This window comes from Ambystoma mexicanum, chromosome 3p, assembly GCF_040938575.1.
Source record: "Ambystoma mexicanum isolate Mex_15411 chromosome 3p, UKY_AmexF1_1, whole genome shotgun sequence".
NCBI lineage: Eukaryota > Metazoa > Chordata > Amphibia > Caudata > Ambystomatidae > Ambystoma > Ambystoma mexicanum.
Genome location: NC_090925.1, coordinates 895,305,549 through 895,329,280, shown reverse-complemented (window position 1 = coordinate 895,329,280; position 23,732 = coordinate 895,305,549). Strand labels below are relative to the sequence as shown.

At 47.4% G+C, this 23,732-nt stretch overlaps 1 protein-coding gene across 6 annotated transcripts in view; it reads right to left on the bottom strand.

Moving 5' to 3' along the window:
* The window catches only part of RALGAPB (Ral GTPase activating protein non-catalytic subunit beta), a 2,501,232-nt gene that overhangs the window by 406,146 nt on the left and 2,071,354 nt on the right, over positions 1-23,732 (bottom strand). For all 6 annotated transcript variants that reach the window (XM_069652125.1, XM_069652127.1, XM_069652128.1 and 3 more), the window contains 2 exons: positions 19,477-19,686; positions 7,370-7,528 (listed from right to left, as the gene is read on the bottom strand). In XM_069652125.1, coding sequence (XP_069508226.1) covers positions 7,370-7,528; positions 19,477-19,686 — 369 coding nt within the window. The remainder of the gene's footprint in view (positions 1-7,369; positions 7,529-19,476; positions 19,687-23,732) is intronic.

Here is a 23,732-nt window from a genome sequence, read left to right as displayed (position 1 = left end):
TTTTCGCTGCACACAAGGCTATTTTGGTTGAATGGAAATCAACAAAACCACCCAATCGAATCATGTGGGTGGGCCTGGTATCAAGGCTGTGCTAGTTTAAAAGACACGCCTATAGAAATCCTCAGGGGTCACCCCAGGATGGATTGGATGTGGGAACTGTTTGACCAATACCAGTTAGTAACGAATGTTCGCTGGTCCTGAGTGTTGGCATTTGACTCTGTTGGGTCTGGGCTTCTTAGGCCATGACTTTATGGAAGACTGTGAGACTATAGCGGAGATCCAGTCAGGGACTGGTTGCTCTGTTTTGTTTCTTTGAAGCTGTGTACCGCTGCAATATATGCTCTGTGCTCTACTGCCCCTGACACCAACGGAGAATTTGAAAGTCCGTTTTGGAAGGGACACATATAAATATATGATGTCTGGTTTCCCTTAGAAAATTACGCCTGACATGGTTTCATGCCCGTTTTCTGTCCCCTTTTTAGTATTTGCTCAGGGGTGGGGGGAGGTTTTCTCTTTTAGTGATTGGGATGGAGGGGTTAGGACATATGTGCATAGACACAGATGTTAATGTTCTGTCAAATGTAATTATTATGCATCCGAAGTGCCCCATCGTGGGGCTGTTGTTTTGGTGTATGTATTTGCCAATAAAAAAAGTTTAAAATCTAAAAGCTATGCGCTAGCTACTCCTAGTCAGTAACTGGGTGAACGCTGAATGGAAAAAAACATTAGCCTACACTATTGCCGTTATTAACGGTACAACTAAGACTACAAATGTGTTCTCATAATTCTTGTTTAAAAAGCTGAAGTGTGTATGGGGTGTTCCGGTGAGGTCAGAAGGCGTGCAGTTAGACCGAGAGACCAGGAGGATCAAAGGAGGGGAAGAGTGTCGAGGAGTCTGTGGTTCAGTTGTACTGAAGACGCAGGTCAAGTATTATGTGTGAGAGAGTGTGAAACCTAATGGAGAGAGTGAAGCTGCGGGAGAGAATGGTAGCGGAGGGGAAGTGCAAGAGTAGTAGAGGGTGTGACAAGGCCGTTGAACCAGCCCTGTCGGGGGTGGGAGGGAGCCCGACCCCAACAACCCTGGATGCCAGAGAATGTGTAGACAGGCCTCCTCCCTGGCAGGACCTGGCGTTACGCTACATAACATCCTTGCAAGAAAAACCACAGACCAGAAAAGAAGAAGAGCCAGCTCACCAAGAGAAACTCCCTAATAAAGCAAAGCCATGTAGAAAAGGGGGCGGGGCATAAAGTCCTTGTGTAACCTCCCAAGGCCTCCCCCTGTCAAACCCCTTGAAAGTAAGGTAAGTGGTCGATCCAGAGTGGGGGAAGGGATATATATAAGAGGGAGCTTGGGAGTTGTTTGGTGTGGGCTGCAGTTGGGTGAGGACCGGCGGCAGCGGAGGACATCCAAGAGCCAGAGAAGGTGAGAGCGACCAGAGTGCAGAGGCTATTGTTAAGGGAGGTCTGTGAAGTGTGTGTGAGAGAAGGAGTGTGAGAATTAGGGGTAGAATACGAGTAGTGGCAGACTGACGTAGTGGTAGAGGTGTGGTAGTAACTGGAAGTAAGGTAGGCTGTGGAAGAAGCAAGTGAAGGAGATAGGTGATAGTGGGCATTAGAGGGGTGAGCAGGGCACCTTATCCCAGGGTGCACCTGGGGGTTTGACAAGGGGCTAGCGAGAGAGGTGAGCAGGGGACGATATCCCTGGAGGCCTGGTGAGAGGAAGACATTGGTAGTGGTAGTAGCGGAATAGGAACAGTAGTAGTGGTAGAGTGGGAAGAGCGACTGGGTGGGAGAGTAGGAGTAGATATTGGTGTAGACGGAAGTTTAACTAGAGAATCAGTAAGAGGTGGGGAGAGTTGAGTGAGAGGAAGGAGGGAAAGCAATAATGGAGGAAGGATATTTGGAGATTTAAGTGGTAGCAAGGAGTGCGAAAGGAAGTAAGATTGAAGGGTGGAGGTGGAAAGGCAGTGAGATTGGAGGGACAGTAACGTGGTGGGAGGAGGGAATCTTAAGAGATAAGTATAGAGAAGAGTCAGGTATAAGAGGGTGTTAAATGTGTGAGCGTGACGCTGGGTAAAATAAGGCACCATTCCCTATTCCCCGAGTTCTAAACAATGGCAGGAGAGGGAAAGTTAGAAGTCAGGTAGCCATCTTCTCAGGGCAAAGACCTAAAGTGTAGAGAAGAAGAAAGACAGATAGGTATTAACGATCTGAGAGTTACTTACCACCCTGATAGGGACATCTGAGCTAGGGAGGTGGGAACCAAGCCCAGGGAAGTCAAGAGAGGAAAGGGCCAGCCCTAGCACAAAAATCCAGAGGCCCCTTTAGACCCCAAAGAACCTTGCGAATCAGCCATTATGATCATCAAAGATTTTTAATTAACACCCTTGACTTTAGAAGTCAGCGTGGTTATTTGTAGCAGGCCACCCAATCATAAGGGATAGTGGGAAAATGTAGAGAGTTAAAGGAGGTAGTTTAACAGTAGCAGGGCAGGGAAAGTGGGTGAAGTGGTGAGAGTAAGAGGGGGTAATAGGAGGATGAAGGATGAAGAGGCTAGAAGTAGGAGGAAAAGAATGTGAAAGAACTGGAGGGACAGAGGGAGAAAGGGATGGGAGAGAGAAAGAGAACTGGGGGAGAGAGGAAAGAAGGGAGAGCAGGAGTAGGTGAGCCAGTAGTTGGGCAGAGTAAGAGGAAAAAGATCAAGTAGGGAGTGGGAAGAGGAAAGGGTAGTATCGAACAAAGAGACGTAAGAGAAGGAGAGGAGTGAACCCGGAGGGAGGGAGTGACCAGCGGAGTGTCCGAGGGAACAGGCACCATTCATCTTGAAGACCAGCACTTCAACTAGAGTAGGGTACCCCTCCCATAGAAAGTCTATTAGAGAAGGCCTCAGCCTTAAACCCCCAATACTGTGGAGAGGATATGCTAGATAACAGGGGTCCCCAATTTAAGTTAACCTTGGGGGTTAGGGAAGCCTGGGATAGGTTGAAGGGAGTCCTGGGTAGATGGAGAGACCAGCTAGAAGACCCCTTTAGTGCAATTACCCAGCAGCTAACAAACCCACATTATAACCAGCCAAGAAAACTGCAATGAAAACACCTGAACCATCTATCAGATGTGTGGATTTAAGGTCATCTGTTACACTTGATTAGTAACCTATACAGGTGGGGGTCTCACAGGTTGTTGTTGCAGTCAGTTACCTTGGGCAGAAGATACAATGTCTTTGTCTTCCAAGGGAAAATAAAGCCGTCTCTAGACTGTTATCACCCTAAATTGATATGTGAGCTTCGTTTCTCTTAAAAACCACATCAATCACTGATGTTTCTGTACACCTCAATTCTTACATAGCCTCAGATATGGGGGCAATCAGCACTCAAAACGGGCTTTGAAAAAACTTGGGAGCTTCATCCTGCACCGATCATCCTTAGAGGAGTTAGGTGTGCTCTTTTGGATCCCATTTGCTACATAAGAGGGGGGGGGGGGTCGCAGGGTCTTCCTTTTAACCTTTGTTGCAAACCTTTTTCCACAAGATCAATTTTCAGCAGACACCAAACAAATGCGGTAGACACCAAGAACGAAGGTCCCTAAAAAGAGGCATAGTACCCTATTATTAAAAAATAAAATGGCTGTGGTTCCACCTTCTATGGCGGCTCTAAAGTGCAATAGCCAATGCATATGCACAACAGAGCCTTCTTCTGTGCATCTGCTGAACTTCAGCAGACTGGTAAAGGGACCTTAGTGCAAGTGGCTGTCCCACTAAGTAACGGGGGAACCTTGAAAGGCCAGTCTGAGTTGAATATAGTTTTCTTTTATTTGACAGCAAGTAGAAAAAGAAAAAAAACGTAACAAACTCAGTGACTCTGGCCCACCAAAAGTGGCATAAAACAAGCGTGTGTCTCAACAATATGCTGTCGAGCAGTAAAGACCTGGTAGGGAAATATAGGTACACTTCCCTTGGACCCTATGTGAGCATCTTTTTTTAAATTTTGTATTTGTTTAGTTGAATTAGCAACTTTTCAAATGTTTTACATATCGGTTATCATTCACATAATACTAAAATTACAATGTTTACAATATCAGAAAATTGGTACATAAAAGATGAAGCACGGGAATAAAAAACAAAACACAAGGAGGTTAAATGCATATAGGCCTTCACCTGCTTCTCAACCATGCATAGAATGTAAGGCCGTGTTAATCTTCCGACCTTTCTACTGACTGCATTTATGTACTGCACACCTAGGAGGCAAATCACAGCCGCCTATCTGTTCATTCTATACAGGTGGGTAAAATCATTTCTAAGTATTGCACTATAGCAATTTGCACTGTTGGTCGCAGATTTGAGAATAAAAACGGCCATATTTGATCTCGACCTAGATACCTTTGCAGGGCAAATACTCTCTTAAAGCATCTTTCTCGGACCATTCTTAATGCAATACACTCCATTACAAGATGCTGAAGGGTTTCCTTTTGATTTAGATCCAAACAATATCTGCAATAGTTTTGTTCAAGCAACAACATTCTTCTTTTGCACAAGACATCACGTGTGTTCCATAGGTTTAATCTAAACCTCAGATATTTTGACCGTATGTTATGGGAGGGAGATTTCACCAAATATTCCTCCATGGCTCCATACCTTTTAGAGCCATACAGAAAACTATTGAAGTCTTTGTATGAAGTACATTTTGTTAAATTGTCCACCCAATACTGTTGAAAGATTTTCGTTTTAGCCCGATCTGGATTAGTGATCAAGAGATCTATGGTGAGAGCTGCATCAGCTAACTGTTCTATACATGTTGGCACCAAGTGACTGAAAACCTGTTCTTAGAGGTAAGTAAGTAGTGCGCTATTACTGACAAGATGGTGGTATTTTTTAATCCCAACAAACATTTTCGAAGTAAAGCACATTGTTTCCAAGTTACCTGCGAGTATAATGACAGAACACATAATTCATGATGTATCAGGGCTATCAGAGTGCTCCCGGGTAGATGTAATATCTGTTTCCAATAATTGGACTCCAGCAGATGCCAGAATGCACGCTTTTTTGGTTCAAGTGCATCCTGCTGCACAGATTTTGCATGCTGAATCATTACGCCTAAGTATTTCGATTGAGGGACAATGGATAGTTCGGAGTCCTGCAAATGCATTGTGTACTTGCGTTTTGTAGACCTCCGTGTGTTTTGTTACAGACTACAATTGTGTTTTCGTTGTATTAATGTCTAAGTTGTTCAATTGCGCATATGAACCCAATTGCTGTAGCATTTGTTGAAGACCCTTTGGAGTTTGTAATAAGAGAACCAAATCATCTGCATATAATATATAGGGAATTTTTTGGTCTCCTAATCTGGGGGAATCGCTATCGCAATTTGTGAACAAAGCTCCGATGTCCAATATGAAAAAATTGAACAAAAAGGAAGTTAGTGCACAGCCCTGCTTCAGGCCTCTGTGTGTATCGATTCTGGGGGACAATTTGCCATCAAGGGTTACTCACATTCTCATAGTAGTATTCATGTGAAATAGCATTAGCAAAGAGATTAAAGAGTTGGGGCATTCATAATATTTCAACTTGCTGAATAACAATACACTGTCTACAGAGTCAAATGCGGCTCTGAAGTCAATGAAAGCCAAATAAATCACCTGACCCCTAGCGGCATAATACGATTGAATCATGGTTAGGGCTAATATGTTTGGAATGGTGCCCAAACCCTTAAAGCCTGATTGTAAGGGGTCCGTGAGTTTTTTGGCTGTAGCCCACATGTTTAGCTCTCTAAGGATTAAGTGGCAGAACATTTTTCCCGGGGCATCCAGGAGTGAGATGGGTCGGTAACTAGCCAGAAATTGCCGATATTCTTTTTTGTAAATGTGTGCCGTGATGGCTTGTGTCCACGTCCTTGGTAAGGTCTGTGTATAATTTACAGCTGAAAAAATCTTAAACAGTATAGATGACCAAATCTTTGGATGGGCTTTCAGTGCGTAGTTGGAAAGACCATCCAGCTCAACTGCCTTAGAGTTGCTAGATGTTTTAATGAGATGTAAGATATCGGAATGATCAATTGCTAGATGGAAGTCAATTTGTATTTTTAATTGCTGAAGGGTCTTACTACCCTTGGCCGCCGCATAAAGCTGTGTAAAATGTGATACCCAAAGTTGCGTATTCACCGGGGTGGATTGCATTACTATTTGGGGACCTACTATTGATTGATTTATGACAGCCCACATTTTCGAGATATTTTTACTTGCTAAGCTCTTTAGCATATTAGCACCATCTTGTTGATAAAGGAGTGCTATATGCCCCTTGATCCAATTTCTATAACTTGCTTTTATCTGTTTTGCTAAAGCCATCCTACTGGTGGAAGGAAATGTGCGAGCTTTCTCAATTCAGAGCAATACTGTGATTTTCTTAATCTTACTGCATTATCGTAACTATGCAAATGTCGCACTGGCGGCTTTGTGTTTGATTTCCCCTGTTGGAATGCCTGAATTACATCACAGTATACAATCCCCACATTTTCAACCTGAGTGTCATTTCTTATCCCACCATGAGTTAGAAGACAATTGAAATGCACCAAGTTGTCCTCCGACCATCAAAGACGGTTCCCACCTGCATTCACTACCATACAGCCTTGTGGGGGTTCAATTTGGACGACCTCACTTGCCACCCTGGCTCCCCACTCCGCCATAAGGATGTTATGATCACTCAACTCTGACTTAACCACACAGGATGTCTTCATAGGAGGCCACAATGCAGTATTCACATATATGTAGTCTATTATTGATGTGCCTTTATGCCAGGTCACCACTGGCGGTATATCAGAGGCGAAAGCACCATTAAGCACATATAAACCTCTAGAATTCACCAAAAAGTTCCAACTGCAGCGTCTCTCTTGGTTCACTGCATCTTTGAGTAAGAAATATTCTTTAAGTGCCTTTTCCCTGATGAGAGAAGTTGTTTTTCCAATGTTTAATGGTGGTTACATTCGAGTCTTTACATAATTTAGCAAATGATATTCTTGATATGAATATGTCTTTAAATCAGTAAAACAGTTCAAATGTAAGGTAAATACTATCAACGTCTCTACCATTAATATGCACCAATTCCCAAACCCAGGGGTCCCCAAGCTCAGTCCTCAATAACAAAACACACCACGCTTCCAGGGTAATTTCTATTTAAAAACATTCAACTAGAGTCACTGTTTCCAAATATATTTTGTCTGGATATCCTGAAAACACATAATTAGTTTGGCTCTTGAGAACAAGGTTTGGAGACCTCCGCTTTAACTTGCAAACATAAATGTTTAATTATGCAATACACTTGAAGCACTTCTATTATTATTAACAAGAAACACATTTTAACAGGGCTGCAGGCATTTCTTACCTCTTGGCTGGCTTTCTGACCAGCCTTCATGTAGAAAATAAAAACAGTATCAAAAGGACGACAAGGCAGCAGATCCAAGTATCCAATATCATCAAAAAAGCCTGTGATATGCGAGTCAAGTGCAATAAGGTGAGGAGGTAGACGGCTATTTACAGGTTCCTATCCAGAGAAAGAATAATAGTACAAAGTAAGACAATGTGCATTTGAACTCAGTTTACAACTATGAACTCATTTCATAATTAACACAACAGAGCTCCATTAGATTTTTCATCCTGTGGAATGCATGTCATATGAGGATTATATTAAGTAAAATGATTTTAACCCTACAGGACGTGGATTTGTAAACTGTCTAGACACAATGTGGGTAACCTGCATTAAATCTATATTCACCAACAAACAATCCACATATTCGTATACTAGTTATGAGGAAACGCATTTGCAAACATGGCAAATGGTATTCGAATCCACTACCAATGTCCAACAAGAAACCTTTCTCATTATATGACACTAAATGTAAGTCATGAAATCACTGTTAATTTAAGTGATTGCATGTGGAACTGCAGGCTGTGTCTGCACTAGAAGCAGTCACTGCAGACATGGATGAGCTCTTTGAGCGGATTATGAACATTGCATATCAGCAGAGAGCACACCCACCGCCTGACATAACAGCCCCATCGAGCTGACAGGAACAAGCACAGCAGTCAAAGGGCTTCAGTGACATGTCGCTGTATGTCTGGAGGAAGGAACAACCCAGGAGAATTTGATGACCATGATGGCCCGGGGCAAAACTATCTCTACTTGGACTTTATGTAAGCCACTTCCATAACCAGTTGGTTATTGACATCTCTAACCAGACAATTTACGACATACTTCTACTATAGCTCAAAATGGAAGAACGGTGGTGGTCAAGGCAAACATTGATGAAGTGCCACTCATTGTAATTTACGGTCCAGACAGGAGCAAGTGCCACTATAATGGAATCTGATTTGTGGTCTAATTATTCTTTTTAGACTCTGCTAGTAATGACCAAGGTGGTATAATAAACTTTGTCCCAGAAACTAATAAAAGCAAAATTACCAGCTACTTTTCAGTCACTAAAGTTGCCAAAACTGATCACAATCTTTTTAAAAACATGCTTTACTGTGGCAGAAAATTGATTGAAACTATTTCACTTAACATCAGGTTTGATTTATTTAATAGTGAAACCTACCAATTCTCCATGTGGAGTCTCCACCATTGCCCTACATTAAATCACTATGATTTCTGATGAAACGTTATTGTATTCATTCTTTTCTTGCATCTATTCAACGACTAGAAGAAAGTCCTCATTTGTGAGTCCATGACCAGTACGCACCACCAATAATGAATTCCATGGTGGTAGAGAACCTTCTGATGTTGGACATTGTTTCGGAAAGGAACAAGCACAGACAGTCAACCGATTTGCTGGAACTTGATGATGATGAAGAAAAATTAGCCAACATCTGCACTCTGCCCTTCATTAATGAATGCGTGGCAGTAAGGCCATCAACTGAAAGCTCAGAATATGTTTTATCACTGGCCACCTTATGTGACATAATGATATGAGCACTCTGGATTCCACTCTATTAAATACTTTGTTAAAAATCTAACAGGGGGATAAGGTAAATTAAGAACCTGATTCATGCATATGAAATACTTGTGAAGAACAACACCCACATTTAGCAGTAAAGTACCCTTTGTTATTTTGGAGGAGGTACTCCAATTAGTAACTAGCACACCCGAAGGGTTCATTAGGAAAAAGTTACTTACCTGTAACTGTTGTTCTCCAGCATGGGTCTGGCATGGATTCACATGCTCATGAATATTCCCCGTCGTCAGGCCGGGAATCCTCGGTATTGAAAAAAATCAGTATCAGTTTCGTTTCTGATCTGTCTTTCTTAGTAGTAACCAATCACTGGTCTCTGGGTCATACTGCCCCCAGCCAATGACTGCCCTCTCCCTAAGCCCCGCCTCCGGCAGCCATCCTCAGATTTGGTAGCATGTAAAGTGGCAGTATGACCAAGTGAAGAGCCGCAGAGGGGTAGGCGGGAGGGTTCGCATGTGAATCCATGCCAGCCCCATGCTGGAGAACAACAGTTACAGGTAAGTAACTTGTTCCTTCTCCAGCATGGGGTCTGGCATGGATTCACATGCTCATGAATAAAAATACATAGAAGTACACACACGCACGACCACGGGAGGTGGCAACAGGCTCAACATTAAGCAATACAACAACTCAACATTAAGCAACTCTTACCTCCTCACCAGCCTCACCTTAGGCGAACAGGTTGCGCAGCACTGCTTGGCCGACCCTGGACTCCTCACTGGAGTCCCGATCGACACAGTAGAATCTTGTGAAGGTGTGCGTCGACCTCCACGTCGCAGCCCTGCAGATGTCCAGCAGGGGCACACCAGACAGGAACGCTGTGGTAGCAGCGATCGCTCTGGTCGAATGGGCTCTCGGACGGCCGGGCAGCTGTCGGTTTGCCAACTGGTGACAGTGCATGATGCAGCCGGAGAGCCATCTGGAAATGGAAGCCTTCGAGAGAGTCTTCCCTTGATTCACAGTTCCAAAGTTCACAAACAGCTGTGATGTCTTCCGAAAACTCTTTGTGCAGTCTACGTAGAACTTCAGCGCTCTAGCTACATCCAGCGAGTGTAAAGTCCTCTCAGCCGGCGACAAAGGCGACGGGAAGAAAACTGGCAACACCAAGGGCTCGTTGAGGTGGAAGTCCGACGGCACCTTGACTTTAAAGGATGGGTGTGTCCTCAGCACCACCCTCGTGTCATGAAAAGTCAAGTATGGAGGCTTGCAAAATAGGGCCTGGATCTCTCCCACTAGTCGTGCAGAGGTAATGGCCACGAGGAAAGCCGTCTTCCATGACAGGAACTTCAAAGGCGCCAAATATATAGGCTCGAATGGGGCCCCCATGAGCTTGGTCAGCACCACATTAAGCTCCCATGCCGGGGCAGGAGCCTTCACCGGCGGGAATGATCGGAATAGTCCCTTCATGAATTCTTTCACCAGGCGATGAGACCACAAGGACGCCCGTCCTGTCGTCCTGGTATATCGGGAGATCGCAGCCAGATGTATTTTGATGGAGGCGTGAGCCAGTCCAGCTTTGGCCAGCGACAGTAGGTATGGCAGTACTTGAGGGGCCGTAATCCACAGCGGGTTAATCTTCTGTGCACGGCACAAGACAGAGAACCTCTTCCATTTATGTCCATAGCACTTTAGAGTTGAGGACGCCCTGGTCTTTGCAAGAACCTCTCTGCAGTCGGCCGGGATGTCGTACCCTCCAAACTCTAGTGCTGCAGGAGCCAGGCCTGCAATTTCAGCGACTCCGGGTTGTGGTGAAGAATGGTGCCTCCTTCTCTGGAGAGAAGGTCTGCGTCTGTCGGCAGCTTGACTGGTGGGGACGTTGACAAGTCCAGAAGGTCCAGGAACCAGATCTGTCTCGGCCACGCCAGTGCGACGAGGATCATCCTGCACCGGGACCTCTTGAGCTGGTTGATGAGCCGGAGCAGCAACGGCAGCGGAGGGAATGCATAAAGAAATAGGCCATCCCAGGGGAACGAGAAAGCATCGCCCATGCTCCTCGGCTGGGGGAACCTGCTGGCGAACCTCCGGCACTTGGAATTCGTCGCTGTCGCAAAGAGATCGATTTGGGGTTCGCCCCATCGTCGGAAGAGTCGATCCAGTTGATCCTGGCGTAGTTCCCACTCGTGGCACGAGCGCAGCTCCCTGCTGAGTGAATCGGCGATCGTGTTTTTTATTCCTGCCAGACGAAGAGGCACCAGAAACATCCCTTGGGCAACGGCCCAATGCCACAGATCCTGGGCCTCCTTGGATAGGACCTGGTTCCGCCCTGTTTCCGGATGTAGAACATCGTGGTGGTGTTGTTGGTGAAGATCCTCACCACCTTGCCCTTGAGGGACGGAAGAAAAGACCTGAGGGCCCAGAACACCGCGCAGAGCTCCAAGATGTTGATGTGGAGAGACTTCTCCTCTGGGAGCCAAAGGCGTCTCGCGTGAAGATCTCCGGAGTGCGCTCCCCAACCTTCCAGGGAGGCGTCTGTCGTCACCGTAACCTGGTGAGCTGGGGTCTGAAAATCCGTGCCCGCCGACAGATGGGAGCGGGTACCCCACCACCGGATCGCCTGACGGAACGTCTCGTTGAGAGGAATCCTGTCCTCGAAGCTTCCCGTCGACTGGATCCAGCGGGCGTTGAGGAACTCCTGTAAGGGTCTCATCCGAAGCCTGCAAAGGCGCACCAGATAAATGCAGGACGACATCATCCCGAGGAGGGACTTGATAGATCTTACCCTGGCCATGTCCGTGGACAGCAGACGCTGCACCTTGCCCAGAATGGTCTTGGTCCTTTCCTCCGACAGGGAGGCCAGCCGCGCCACTGTGTCGAGCTTGGCTCCCAGAAACAGGGCGACTTGCGACAGAACCAGGTGGGATTTTGGAAAGTTGATGGAGAATCCCAGGTCCGTGAGCAGCTGGACGGTCTTCGCAGAGTGCTCCACGGCGAGCTCCCTTGTCCTTGCCCGGATGAGCCAGTCGTCCAGGTAGGGGTAGACGTGGATCCCCTGTAGGCACAGCCGTGCCGCCAACGGTCCGAGGCACTTGGTGAACACCCTGGGTGCCGACTTCAATCCGAACGGGAGGGCCTTGAACTGGTAGTGCCGCCCTTGGACCACGACCTGAGGAACTTTCGGTGTCTTTTTAGAATGGGGATGTGGAAGTACGCATCCTCCAAGTCCAACGACGACAGGAAATCGCCCTCCTCCAGCTGTCCCAGCACATGCTGGAGGGTGACCATACGGAACTTCTGTGCCTTGATGTACTTGTTCAGTCGTCGTAGGTCCAGGATGGGGCGCCATCCTCCTGTCTTCTTTTTTACGAGGAAGTACCTTGAGTAAACTCCAGAGCCCCGACGCCTCTTTGGGACGAGCTCGATGGCACCCTTCTTGAGCATCGCCCTTACTTCCAACAGTAGTTGAGGGACGTGATTTTCCTTCCTGGCCACGGGTGGAACGCGAGGGCACTTCTTCTGAAACTGAAGGGCGTGCCCTTGGGCCAGGGCGTCCAGCACCCAACGGTCAGTGGAGATGGACTCCCACACGCTGACGAACCTTGCCAGCCGGCCTCCCACCGGGGTGCTTCGGCGGGGGCCCGACCCCACGGTCGGTCCAATCTTGTTTGGAGGCCACTTTGCCTCCTTGACGACCTTGTCGACAACGACGGTCACCACCTGACTTGCCGCGTCCTCTGTAGGCTTCCTGGGACGAAGACCTTGCCGCTTGGCGGTAAGTGGAGGAGCCACTGCCGGATCCCTTGGAGGCACCTTGCCTCCGGAGCTCCGAAAGGACAGCTGTCGTTGTTGGAGCACTCCCAGTGCCCGGGCGGTCTCTGTGTCCGTCTTGATGGCCTGAAGGGACTCATCAACCGCCTTCCCAAACAGGTTGTTCCCGTCGAAGGCCATGTCCAAAACCTTGGTTTGTAAGTCCTGGCGGAAATCCGTGGCCTTGAGCCATCCTCGTCGTCTCAAGCAAACGCTGTTGCCCAACTGACGGAAAGCGGTGTCGGCGATGTCCGTTGCCACCGTGATGGCGTGGTCCGAAGCAATCTCCCCCTCCTGTAGGATTTCAAGGGCCTCAGCCCTTTTGGCGTCCGGAAGGAAGTCGAACAGAGGAGCGATTTTGAACCACAACTCCCTGTCATAGCGGGCTACGATAGCCAGGGCGTTGGCCGCCTTGATAGTCGTTGCTGCGGATGAGATGATTCGTCGTCCCATCGTGTCCAACTTCCTGCCCTTGCCGTCCGGCAGGGAAGTTGATGTCGAGGCCGATGCCCCCCGAGCTTTCTTCTTTGCCGCCGCAGAGACGACCGAATCCGGGGTAGGCTGTGTCCTAAGGCACAAGGGGGCAGCATCGGGGACCCGGTACTGCTTCTCGTACCGGTCCCTCTTTGCCAGCGCCGTGGCAGGGTTCTTGAGGAGGGTGAGCCCCTCATCCCAGATTTCATCAAGAAGCGGTACGGCGAGGACCGTCTTCCTTTTAGCCTCACGCCGTTGGTAAAGGAACCCTTCTTTCTTCTTTTCTTCTGGGCAGAGCTGAAAAAGCTCCGATGCCCTGGAAATCATGGCATGAAAGGATTCAATCTCATCGGGCGGGGACGCCCGAGCAGGGGGCTACTACTGTTGGGATAACCACTTGCCAAACTAGCCACCCTAAGGAAAAGCTCTGATCTTGAATTGACACAGGAAACCTTAAAGAGTGTCTGGCTCACGTGAGCTAGTGATCCTAATCAGTTTGGAGTTTCATTACTGAGGCCACACTCGTTGAGCTCTAAGGAGTCATTGTGTTGTACCTGGAACACAGTCTCTGTAGTGAGGACTCCACGTTACTGTAGTCTTGTGTAGTATGGTGCTGTCAACTGTTCATTGCATCCTTCATAGTGGCCTGGTACATAGCTGTTTTGTAATTTTTAATCAAAGGATAGCAGGTTACTCACCATAGTGACTAACTTGCTCTTAGTCCTTAGTCCCCTTTCCTACATACTGCAAGGGTGTCCCTTCCTAGGGACAGGAGATGGAACCTTTTTCAACAGAAAACACCCTCTTCCCCTTTAAATTTAGAGGCACCCGGGGTGCGGCCCTGAGATCGTGCGCTGCCCTGACTCTGCCCACCAGCGCCACACCTCAGTCCCCATTTACTAGTCGACAATATTTAACATTGCCTAATGACACCAGTATTATTAGGGGGGAGGATGGTGGGACGTATGGAGGAACGGGGACTAAGGACTAAGACTACGTTAGTCACTACATTGAGTTACTTGTAATTACTCTTACGTCCCATCCCCTTTCCTCCATACTGCATGGGCGATTACAACTGAATGTAGCCCCAAGGTGGAGAGGAGACCCTACTTAAGCAAACAGGTTCCTTAGACAATTTCCTCTTTTAGATGGAAAGCGGATGGTACCTTAGGAAGGAACGCCGGGTGAGTCTGCAGGACCACCTTATCCCTGTGGAAAGTGGTATAGTAATTAGTATTGTGACTTTAGTAATTACGAGCAGGCAAGTGTAATAACAGTTATACCTAACAGTTTGGCCAGATTCACAGTTAAAAGCTAAACAGTGAGGCGTGCATGCTGTGCTAGACTAAGAAGGGTTAGGTGCATGGCCTTAACAGAACACAAAGTCACTAACAGTGATAAGCTAGGAGCAGTGGAACATCAGTTGACAAATGGGGGTTGGATGCAATGCAAAAAGGTATGCTAAATGCAACTCCAAGTCTATTCACAATGATAACCTAGGATCGACAGATCGTAGTAGGTTGAGTGCAACAGTGGGAAAATCGAAATGGTAGGCCAGCAATGGCACCAAGTAGTGGGCTAAGCGCAACAATAAGGCTAATCGCAATGGAGGGCTAGCAATGATACATGGCATTAGGCAACACAAAAAAAAATGCCACAATAAAGTTAATCGCAATGGAGGGCTAGCAATGGTACCTGGCATTAGGCAAAATGTGACAATAAAGTTAATAACCATAGTAGCCTAATTGCGGCATATAGTATTAGACTTACTAATGCAGGTCAAAAATTGTGCGCTGTAGTAGACTAGATGCAGCATACAAAGATGTAGGCTATATGGAACAGTAAAACAGTAAGACAACCGAAGTGCAGTGCAGGGTAGTAGGTTGCACATGGCAGCAAACCAAATATGTGATGTCGGAGAAATTGGTCTACAAAAGTCATACGGTTAATTAACGTTGTTTTAGTATCAGTGATCATAGGCTAGGACAACGGAGTACATCACGTGGTGCTCGGGGCAAGATACCTGCTTGGTTGCAGCGGAAACTTGCAGGATAGTAGGTGGAGGTTGCAGATAGCAGTTGCAGGCAGGTTAGAGATGCATGGCCATGAGGACGACAGGTAGCAGGCTTACCTCAGGAGTGGTGGTTGCAACTTTTCACCGTCGCACCCAGGATCAAACAGGGATAAACAGGGCCTTGAATGTGGGCCTTTGGTGGGAGGCCAGCGTTCGCCTGCCGGCTCCCTATTGGCCCTTTTTAGAGTAGGGAAGACCAATGGGAACAACAGCCTGAACAAACAGGGAAGTCAGGCAGGCACTCCAGTGCCGGATGGTGCGGTCGCCATCTTTGGGCAAATTACGATCAGCTGCATATCATGTGCTACAGATGCCACGAGGCCTGTGCTGCTATAGGGGACCCATTAAAGTATGGGCAGAAATAAGCAGCTACGAGCGCATCATGTGTGGAATTGTGGATGCATCTCCTTTTGCGCTTTAGTAAATATGATAGAAGCCCCATAGGGCTTACCTCTGCAGGATCACATGAGCAACGTTTTCTGTGGCTCCCCTCATCTCGGCGTTGATGCAACTGGGTGTACGCATTGGGCATGGCCTTCGTTAGGATAAAGACTCAGCAGTTTGCAAGCTTTTTTTTCCTTTTATCTAATTCCTCGTCGGTGGTAAAGTGAAAGAGGTCGCTACGCTCGAACGGAAGGTCCAATATGCGTTCCTGGACATCTGGGTTAAATTTAATAGTCCGAAGCCAGGTCGTCCTTCTCATGTCTGTGGCAATGCAGATGGCCCGGCCAGAGGTATCGATGTGGGCCACAGTGGACTCCATGATGTCCTGCACTACCAGCTTGGCTTCTCCTAGACCCGCTTTGAAGCCTGCCTGGCTCTGCACCGGAAGCTCTGGAAGAAAGTCTGCTATTTCCTGCCAAAGCCACTGGTTAGCGGCTGCCAACATGGCATCTGCGTTGGATTGACGCAGGTGCAGCGAGGCGTTGGAGTACAGCTTCTTCCCGTAGGCCTGCAGGATCTTCTCCTTGCCTAGCAGCGCCGAAGACGAGGTGGCCGAGGACGACTGAGGCTTAGAGTAAAGTGATGCTGCAGCGATCACCGAAGAGTGCGGTTGGGTGTGCGTTGACAGCAAGAGTGGATCCCCCTCGATCTGGGTATACTTGGCATCGAGGTTGCTGATTGACAGGTTGGGATGTGTGTGGCTTGAGCCACCCCTTCTTGGCCAAGGCAACAACGTCCTTCTGCATCGGGATACCCGTTTTGGTAGGGTGTCCTAGGTCGAGGACTTCTGCTAAGACTCCCTCCTCGGGCTGCTCAACCTCAGGTTGAGGAAGGCCCAGATATTCAGCCAAACCCGCAAGCCGGTCGTGGAAGGCCTTTGCTGACGATGGCGTGTCAGGGTCCTCCTCCTCGTCTGTGTCCACCAGAGTGTCCGACTATCCAGGAGCATGTGGAGGAGTGCTGGGGCGCCGTGGTCTGCGGTGTGGAGACCGGAACCAGGGCTGCTGCGGAGTCTGGTGTGGAACTGCCTGTACTGAAGGAGGCAGGGGAACCAGAATCGAAAGAGCCTGCAGGGGCAGCAGGGGCTGCGCTGGGGCCTGTGGCACCAGAGCCATGGGAGGAATGACTATGGGCGCTGGTGGAGTGACTGGAGGGAGCAAGTCCCTGACTGAATACCGCAGGATGGCCCCCATCAGGGGGGTTCGCATCAGCACCAGGAACCTTTCGAAGAACTTGTCTTCGGAGGCAGAAGAAGTGGTAGGTGATAGTGACGGAGTGGCGGGGGGCTGCTGGGTCTGGAGCGCACTCTGACTATGTTTCAGGGGAAACCTGGCCGGCGCTGCTGATGGATAAACTGTAGGCCTCATACCTGGTTAACGCCAGCCCCATCTTGAAACTCGTTCACCCGCCTGTTCTGTTCCTAGGAGTGGCATCGGCCACGTTGTCTGGCATGGTGGCCATTTTGATGTGCCAAAGTCGTGGTGCATGGCTCCCTGGGCCCAGCCTCCTCCAAGACTCTTAGTGGTGGAGCATGAGGCCAACCCTGCACCTCAGGCCTGGGCCTGGAAGGTATATTGCCCTCGGCAGTGTCGCTGGTAGTGCTGCATGCAAGCACCCACTCGGTTATTGAGCAGGTACCAGGGATTTGCCCCTCAGGTCTAAACCCCATAAAAGAACCTTGCGGTGCCTCAGCACTGTGGAAGGATCTGATTGCCCCCTCGGCTGTGAGCTGGACTAGCCTTGGTGCGTGTGCTGGTACAAGAACCAGAGATGTTCCATCGCACCCCGTAAGGGCGACTTAAGGAGTCGCCCTTACGGGGTGCAATGGAAAAAAGTGGCCCTCCTTTGGGCCTCAATCTCTGTTTGACAAATTTCTTCAAGTCCTCTGGAGACGACCTTTTGAAGAGCTCCCTTCCACCTAGCTAGCCTGTTCTTCAGTGCGCGTGGAGTTAGTGCGTAGCACAACCGTCCCAGCCGTGGTCGGGCCGAGGCAGCCGAGGCAAAGAGCGTGGGGGTTTGATGTAGAAAAAAGCCCCTTGCAGGCTGGACACCTGCTGAAGCCCACTGAAGTCGACATGCACCGGGGAGTAGCGTGACACCGGAGGACCAAGTATCTGACTGACAAAAACATAGAAAAAGAATCTGGGGAAGAGCGTGTGATATTATATGGCGGAGCCAAATCCAGAAGCGGTGGTGAAATCTGCCCGTTCCTGTCAACGCGGAAAAAGGGGACTGAGGTGTGGCGCCGGTGGGCGAAGTCGGGGCACCGCATGCTCCCAGGGCCGCACCTCCACGCACCTCTAAATTTAAACAGGAAGACGTTATTTTCAGGTGAAAAAGGTTACATCTCCCGTCGTTAGCAAGGGATGTCCATGCAGTATGGAGGAAAGGGAACGGAATGTAAGAGTAGGGGACTCCTGTGGAGCCAGGTTCTCGTGGCCCTTCATCCATTTGCCTGGTGGGCCTGTCAGGGGTCATTTCAACAGCTTGTAGCACCCAACGTCTCCTGCGGTCCTTAGAACATTGTGACAGTCTATCCAAGTAGAAATACAGTTTGTAAGGTTACTGATGGAAACCGGTACTGTCAAATTGCCAGTGCCAGCTGTCATCTGAAGAAAACATTCTACACTCAAGACCGCTGAACCTCCGCTCTGAAACAGATGGTAAGAGCAGTTGACTCCAATGGCCCCAACTTACCTCAAATTGTTGGTTGTCTTGATCGTGGTTAAATGGACAGTGTTCCATACCAAATTTTGTTGCTCCAAATACACGGCTTCACGCCGGTTAGCTCCTGGCTAACAGGCGTGAAGTTATGGTAGAACCAGAGTCTGGACATCCTGTATGCCCCCCCCCCCTTCCCTAGATGACAGGGACAGGTAGCCGGTTCACTCCCCACAAGGCAAGCCAATCTATGGTCATACAAAAATGACGTACTGCAATTAGGGCTTTCTAACATACCGATCTCTGTTGCTTCCTGTAAAGAACTGAACTATACAAACTACCCTAAGTAACCAAACCCTGGTTATTTAACTGGAACATCTTTAAACTTTCTTTTTAGAATTAGGCTTGGACTTCTTAAGATTAAGACTGAATGTTGGTTTGGCCTTAAAATATAATCAGGCCTATGAGATATTGGGTAACATCTTTTTCTGCCACTTTTTAAAGTCAAACTTAGAAATCTAAAGTGTGGTTTGTGTACAATCTTGGGTACCAAACTGGTTGTATGTGTGAATATTGTTTTACCTGCCCTACTGTACCCTTGACCTAATGGGTGTGTGTTGCTAAATACTGTATTTTTAAATTATCTGGGTGGACTATCAAATGCTTGTCAAGCTCTCATGTTTTTTAACTATACTTTACACCAAACCCATAATCACCTTAGTCTAAACCTAAATGCTACTCCTGTTCAATAAGTGAGAATTTGCTTAGACTTTTGGATGCTACCTTTTCAGGTCCACTACGATTGGCCTGCCAGATCCCTAAACTAGTAAGTAACTAGAACTTTGTATTTATCATGTATCGCAGTAAATCTTTCACTTTACTAATTATTATTACAGAAGTATAACAGCGAAAACACGAAAGGCATAGCAGTGAAGTTGTCTGCATCTTTTTTGTGCATCTACCTCTAATTATACAAAGATACCTGCATAAAAAGGTATCAAAATTTCAAAAAACGGAATCAGCATTAACCACTTTTCTTCCAGACTGTTCCCTTCTTGCAAAGAAATAACTTTTACATAGATTTACCTTTAGTGCTTCTAGGGAAAGGAATCCAAAATGTGACAGGAGCAGGCGTGCTGTTTGGAATTCCTGTGCCGCTGGGGGTGGCTTGCACTCCGTTATGTGATCTGGATAGCTCTTTTTAGTCCACTCCTCCTCTTTAAGCTGATCAAGGGCATTCTCATAAGCAATCTGCTTGGCCATTCCCTGTTTCAGCTTGTCATGCCTTGCTTCTAACTGAAAACATAGGGTGCAATGTATTACCCACGTGTGAACACCGTACAAAATACTACTAATGACATTCAAACATTTCACATTCATAACGCTAGTTTATAGTCACCATTTTGCCTCTCTGCATACAGGTATTAGTCTGGAAACATCTTCATCATATTTTCCCTTTTCAAAGGCCAGTGAGTGAAATCTCAAATGAGAAAAAGTCACTCAAGTTCTTCTGTGTTACTGCAGGGGTAACTCTAGCAAATAACAGAACAAGTTACTTACCTTCAGAATTTTTTTTCATTATTTCTTGAAGTATCCTATGGGAAAATACCACATCTGGAATATATTGAAGTAGCCATGTGGCGGAAACCCTCAGAATACATGGCACAGCAATATGTTTAAAAGACTGTTGTTTTGCTGTGAGGCGGGGCAAAGGGATGATTTCCTATGAATACTAGAAGTTAATCTACAAAAGAAAACAAGGGTCTAATCTCTGAAAAATACACCAAGAGGAGTTAGGATGGGTTCAATTCTAGTACATCAGAGGTCTCCTGTCTAATGTGGATATTGTTTTCCCTCTAGTATACTGTTCTAAATATAGTCGCACTCCTCAGGGATATGGTGCCAGCCTACCTTGAACCCATGAATATAGCACCCATCCCACTCTGCCAGTCTCAGGGATATAATGTCTGGCATGCTTTCACAATGACAGATTCTCACCCTCTGATCAGGCTGCTCTACTTAGCCAGGCTCGTCTGTTCTGCTCTTTCACTGGCATACCAGGTCTTCTGGGTCCTCCACAGCTTCTCCAGGCTCTTAGATATCCCTGGGTCTTCTTGTTCGCTCAGATCACCCATGCCCACACAAGTCTCCCAGGCACCCGGCAGGTCTATCATCCCCTCAGCTCTATGTCCTTGCCTTCCTCAAGTCAATCAGCTCTTGGGCAGGATTCCAGTGCCTGCTCAGCTAGCGAAGCCTTGGGTTCAGTTGAAGCAATCTAATTGGCAATGAGACATTGTAGTTTCAAACCGGGGAAGGAAGTATTTGCAAAGAAATGCCTGGTACCCATTTTGGATTCAGGACATTTGTGCCGAGTGTTAGGCTGACGAAAAGTATTTCTGATTCGTTGTTCACTCTGCTGTTTCTGAGTAAGAGGGGCTGATGCAGTTGGTTTGGACTTCTGGTGACTAGTCTACCTTTTTTCCTGTGAATTTTGGTTTGCATTTCCAGTTATTCCGGAGGTCAGTACAAATATTGATTGCAGGTCTTGGTACTAAATAGGCAGCTGGTGCATTTCTCTAGTTAGTTTGAGGTGCTGCCATTGAATGAGAGTTTTACAAGGGGGCTACGAGCTCTGACAGTGTCTTAGGGTGATTTGACACCTGTCTCCAGGTAACAGGGCAGGTGGTTCCAATTAAGTAAAGAGGGAGTTTTTTTGTTAGCGATGGACTGGCAGCGATATGTTCCCCTGGGCTCTAATGTCATCCTGGGGTGTCTTGACGCTCGTCCCTAGGTTAATTGGTGCCATTAAAATGGATGGGGATTTGTGGATCTTGTGCAGAACCTACTGGCAGAGCTGCACCTCGCAAGAGACGGACAGTCACGGACCCCTGCCTGCTCAGGGTGTATGCAACAAATTCTATGTTTCAATAAGAGGACTGTCTAACAGACATTCTTCTCTAGTATCCAGTTGCATTACTTCCCTGCACAGAGTAGGCAAACCCACACCACATCCCTTACTGAGGTAATGCATGGCCACAATCTTTTCAGTCAGGATTAGGACACGATTGGCCTACATCGAATGAAGGAAAGAAATGCCAGGGCTAGTGTAATGACCACCAACTCCAGCAGAATTATGTGGTCTCTTGTCTCAGCAGGTGACCAGTGTCCGCTTGCCATCATATCTCTGAGGAGATATCTCCAACCTTTTCAGGAAGATTCAGTGTCAACAGTAAAGTGAGGTCAATGGCCCCTCCCCTTAGAATTTTTCCCCACACAATCCACCAAAGATGTTCCTGTTATACCTTGCTTGAGATTTGCCACAGGGCGCTGTCATTAAACTGGGACTACTGATACCGAAGCAGCCACTGCAGCAGCCTTGTTTGTGGCTAGGCCCCAAACACTACAAAGATGCAGGAGGCCATGATGCCCAGAGGACACAAACAACAAGTACCATTTGCAAAATGTTTGCCTCACATTACCAGGAAGGAATGCCTTGCCTGAACGGGTATCAAGATCCGCCCTATGAACTGGAGTCACTGAGATTGTATGACATAGTACTTCATGAGGTTTGGGGAAAAGGCAAAGTTGTGCAGGGGATAAATCGGTGTAGGGCAGGAGAGCGGACAGCAGACCTGGTTTCCAAGCTTGAATCAGCCGGTCATCAGGGTAGAGAAAGACATCATTCTTCCTTCTGATATGTGCTGCCACAACACATCAACATCTTGGTGAAAACATTTGAGGCCAAAGGAATGCTGAAGGGCAGGACTCTGAACTGGAAATGGGTTTTCCCATGCACAACAGTCAGCTACTTTCTGTGCTTGGTAACAATAGGCACATGGAAGTACGCATCCTGAAGGTGCAGTGCTGCAGCCAGTCCTGTAGATCAAGCGTCTGGGAATATGGGCCAAAGTACCCATTGTGATGAATCCGATGTAAAAAATTCACAATAAGCTAGTGGCTTGCCAAAGTAGTATACAAAGTGCTACGAAAAAAGGAACTAAGCTCATGGGGTGCTGCTGGCTCCATAAATACTGCTGGAAGGGCACTTGTGACACCAGATGTGACAACATCACTGCGCTTCCTCATAGCTGTAAAAACATTGCGAATATGAAGTCATCAAGAATTCACATCTCAAGTTGCCTGTGAAAGTTTCAATGTGGTGACCAACTGTGACAGGCTGGGCTCCAAAACTTTGAATAGTGCCAGTGTGCTTTCTTGGAGGTTAGGGTCACAACCAAGCCTCAGGATTAAGTATAAAAGTAGGGACCCTGCAACAGAACATTGTCAAATGCTGGGATTAAACCCTAAAGCACCAGTAAGGAGAATTAACACAAGGTGGCTGACAAAAGCGCTGCACCAGCATCTCCCGGCTCAACTGTAACCCACTAGCACTTCTGAAACCTGAATAATTTGAATAAAGCACTCCTTTGACTTGAGTCAGTGGGGTCTGAACCTCTGTAAGGCATTTGGTACTCTTCCAGTTCTCTTTGGTGTGGCCTATCTCAGGAGGTGGAACACAGTTTCCTCCTAGTGCCCAGGGAAAGGTGGTGGGAGGAGGGGTTGCTACGTTTTAGAAACATATTGTGTGGTCCTTCACTGGTTGTGTGCACTTCCAGAACGTAGCACAAGTCATTGTGGTCTCTTACATTGATGGGGAAAATGCCCTCCTGACAGGGCTCTGTGCCGCTGTCTTGGCTCCCATAAAAACAGTCCAACACGCTGCAGCGCGTACATGTGCACAGAAATGTTACCTACCCACTCCTGTCCTACGCAAACTACATTGGCTTCCTCTCCAGGCAAGGATACTGTTCAAGACTGCATGCTTCATCTACTAAGCCGTCACGAGTACCACACAAGTGTACCTGATAGCTAAGCTCCATATATCTGGTGGCACACGCTCCTTGAGCAGCAAATCGGCCAAATCGCTCGAATCACAACTAGTTCGCAAAGAGGACCTGTAAACAAACCTTCTCTTGTCACGCACCCACCACATGAGGAAGGGCAGACTTTTCTGCAGTGAATAAGCGCGTTCATGGAGCTAATCCCCAATATTAATGGATACAAGGTATTTAGCCTTTGTGTGGCAGTGCAGAACAGAATTATAGCACTAACAGTTTCTGGAATTGATATTAATGGGCATTTCTGTTGATTGTTTAGATTTTTGGGCCTCAGGACAATTTGTAACTCGGAGTGGCTGTGGAATGACTAGCATCCCACTTAACACCTCTCGATTCACAAGAATATTCGTCTAATAGTGATTGGAATAACAAAATAGAAGTATAAGTCTATCATTGAACATAGATTGCAATTCCAACTGAGAGAGAAATTAGAGAATGTTGTTC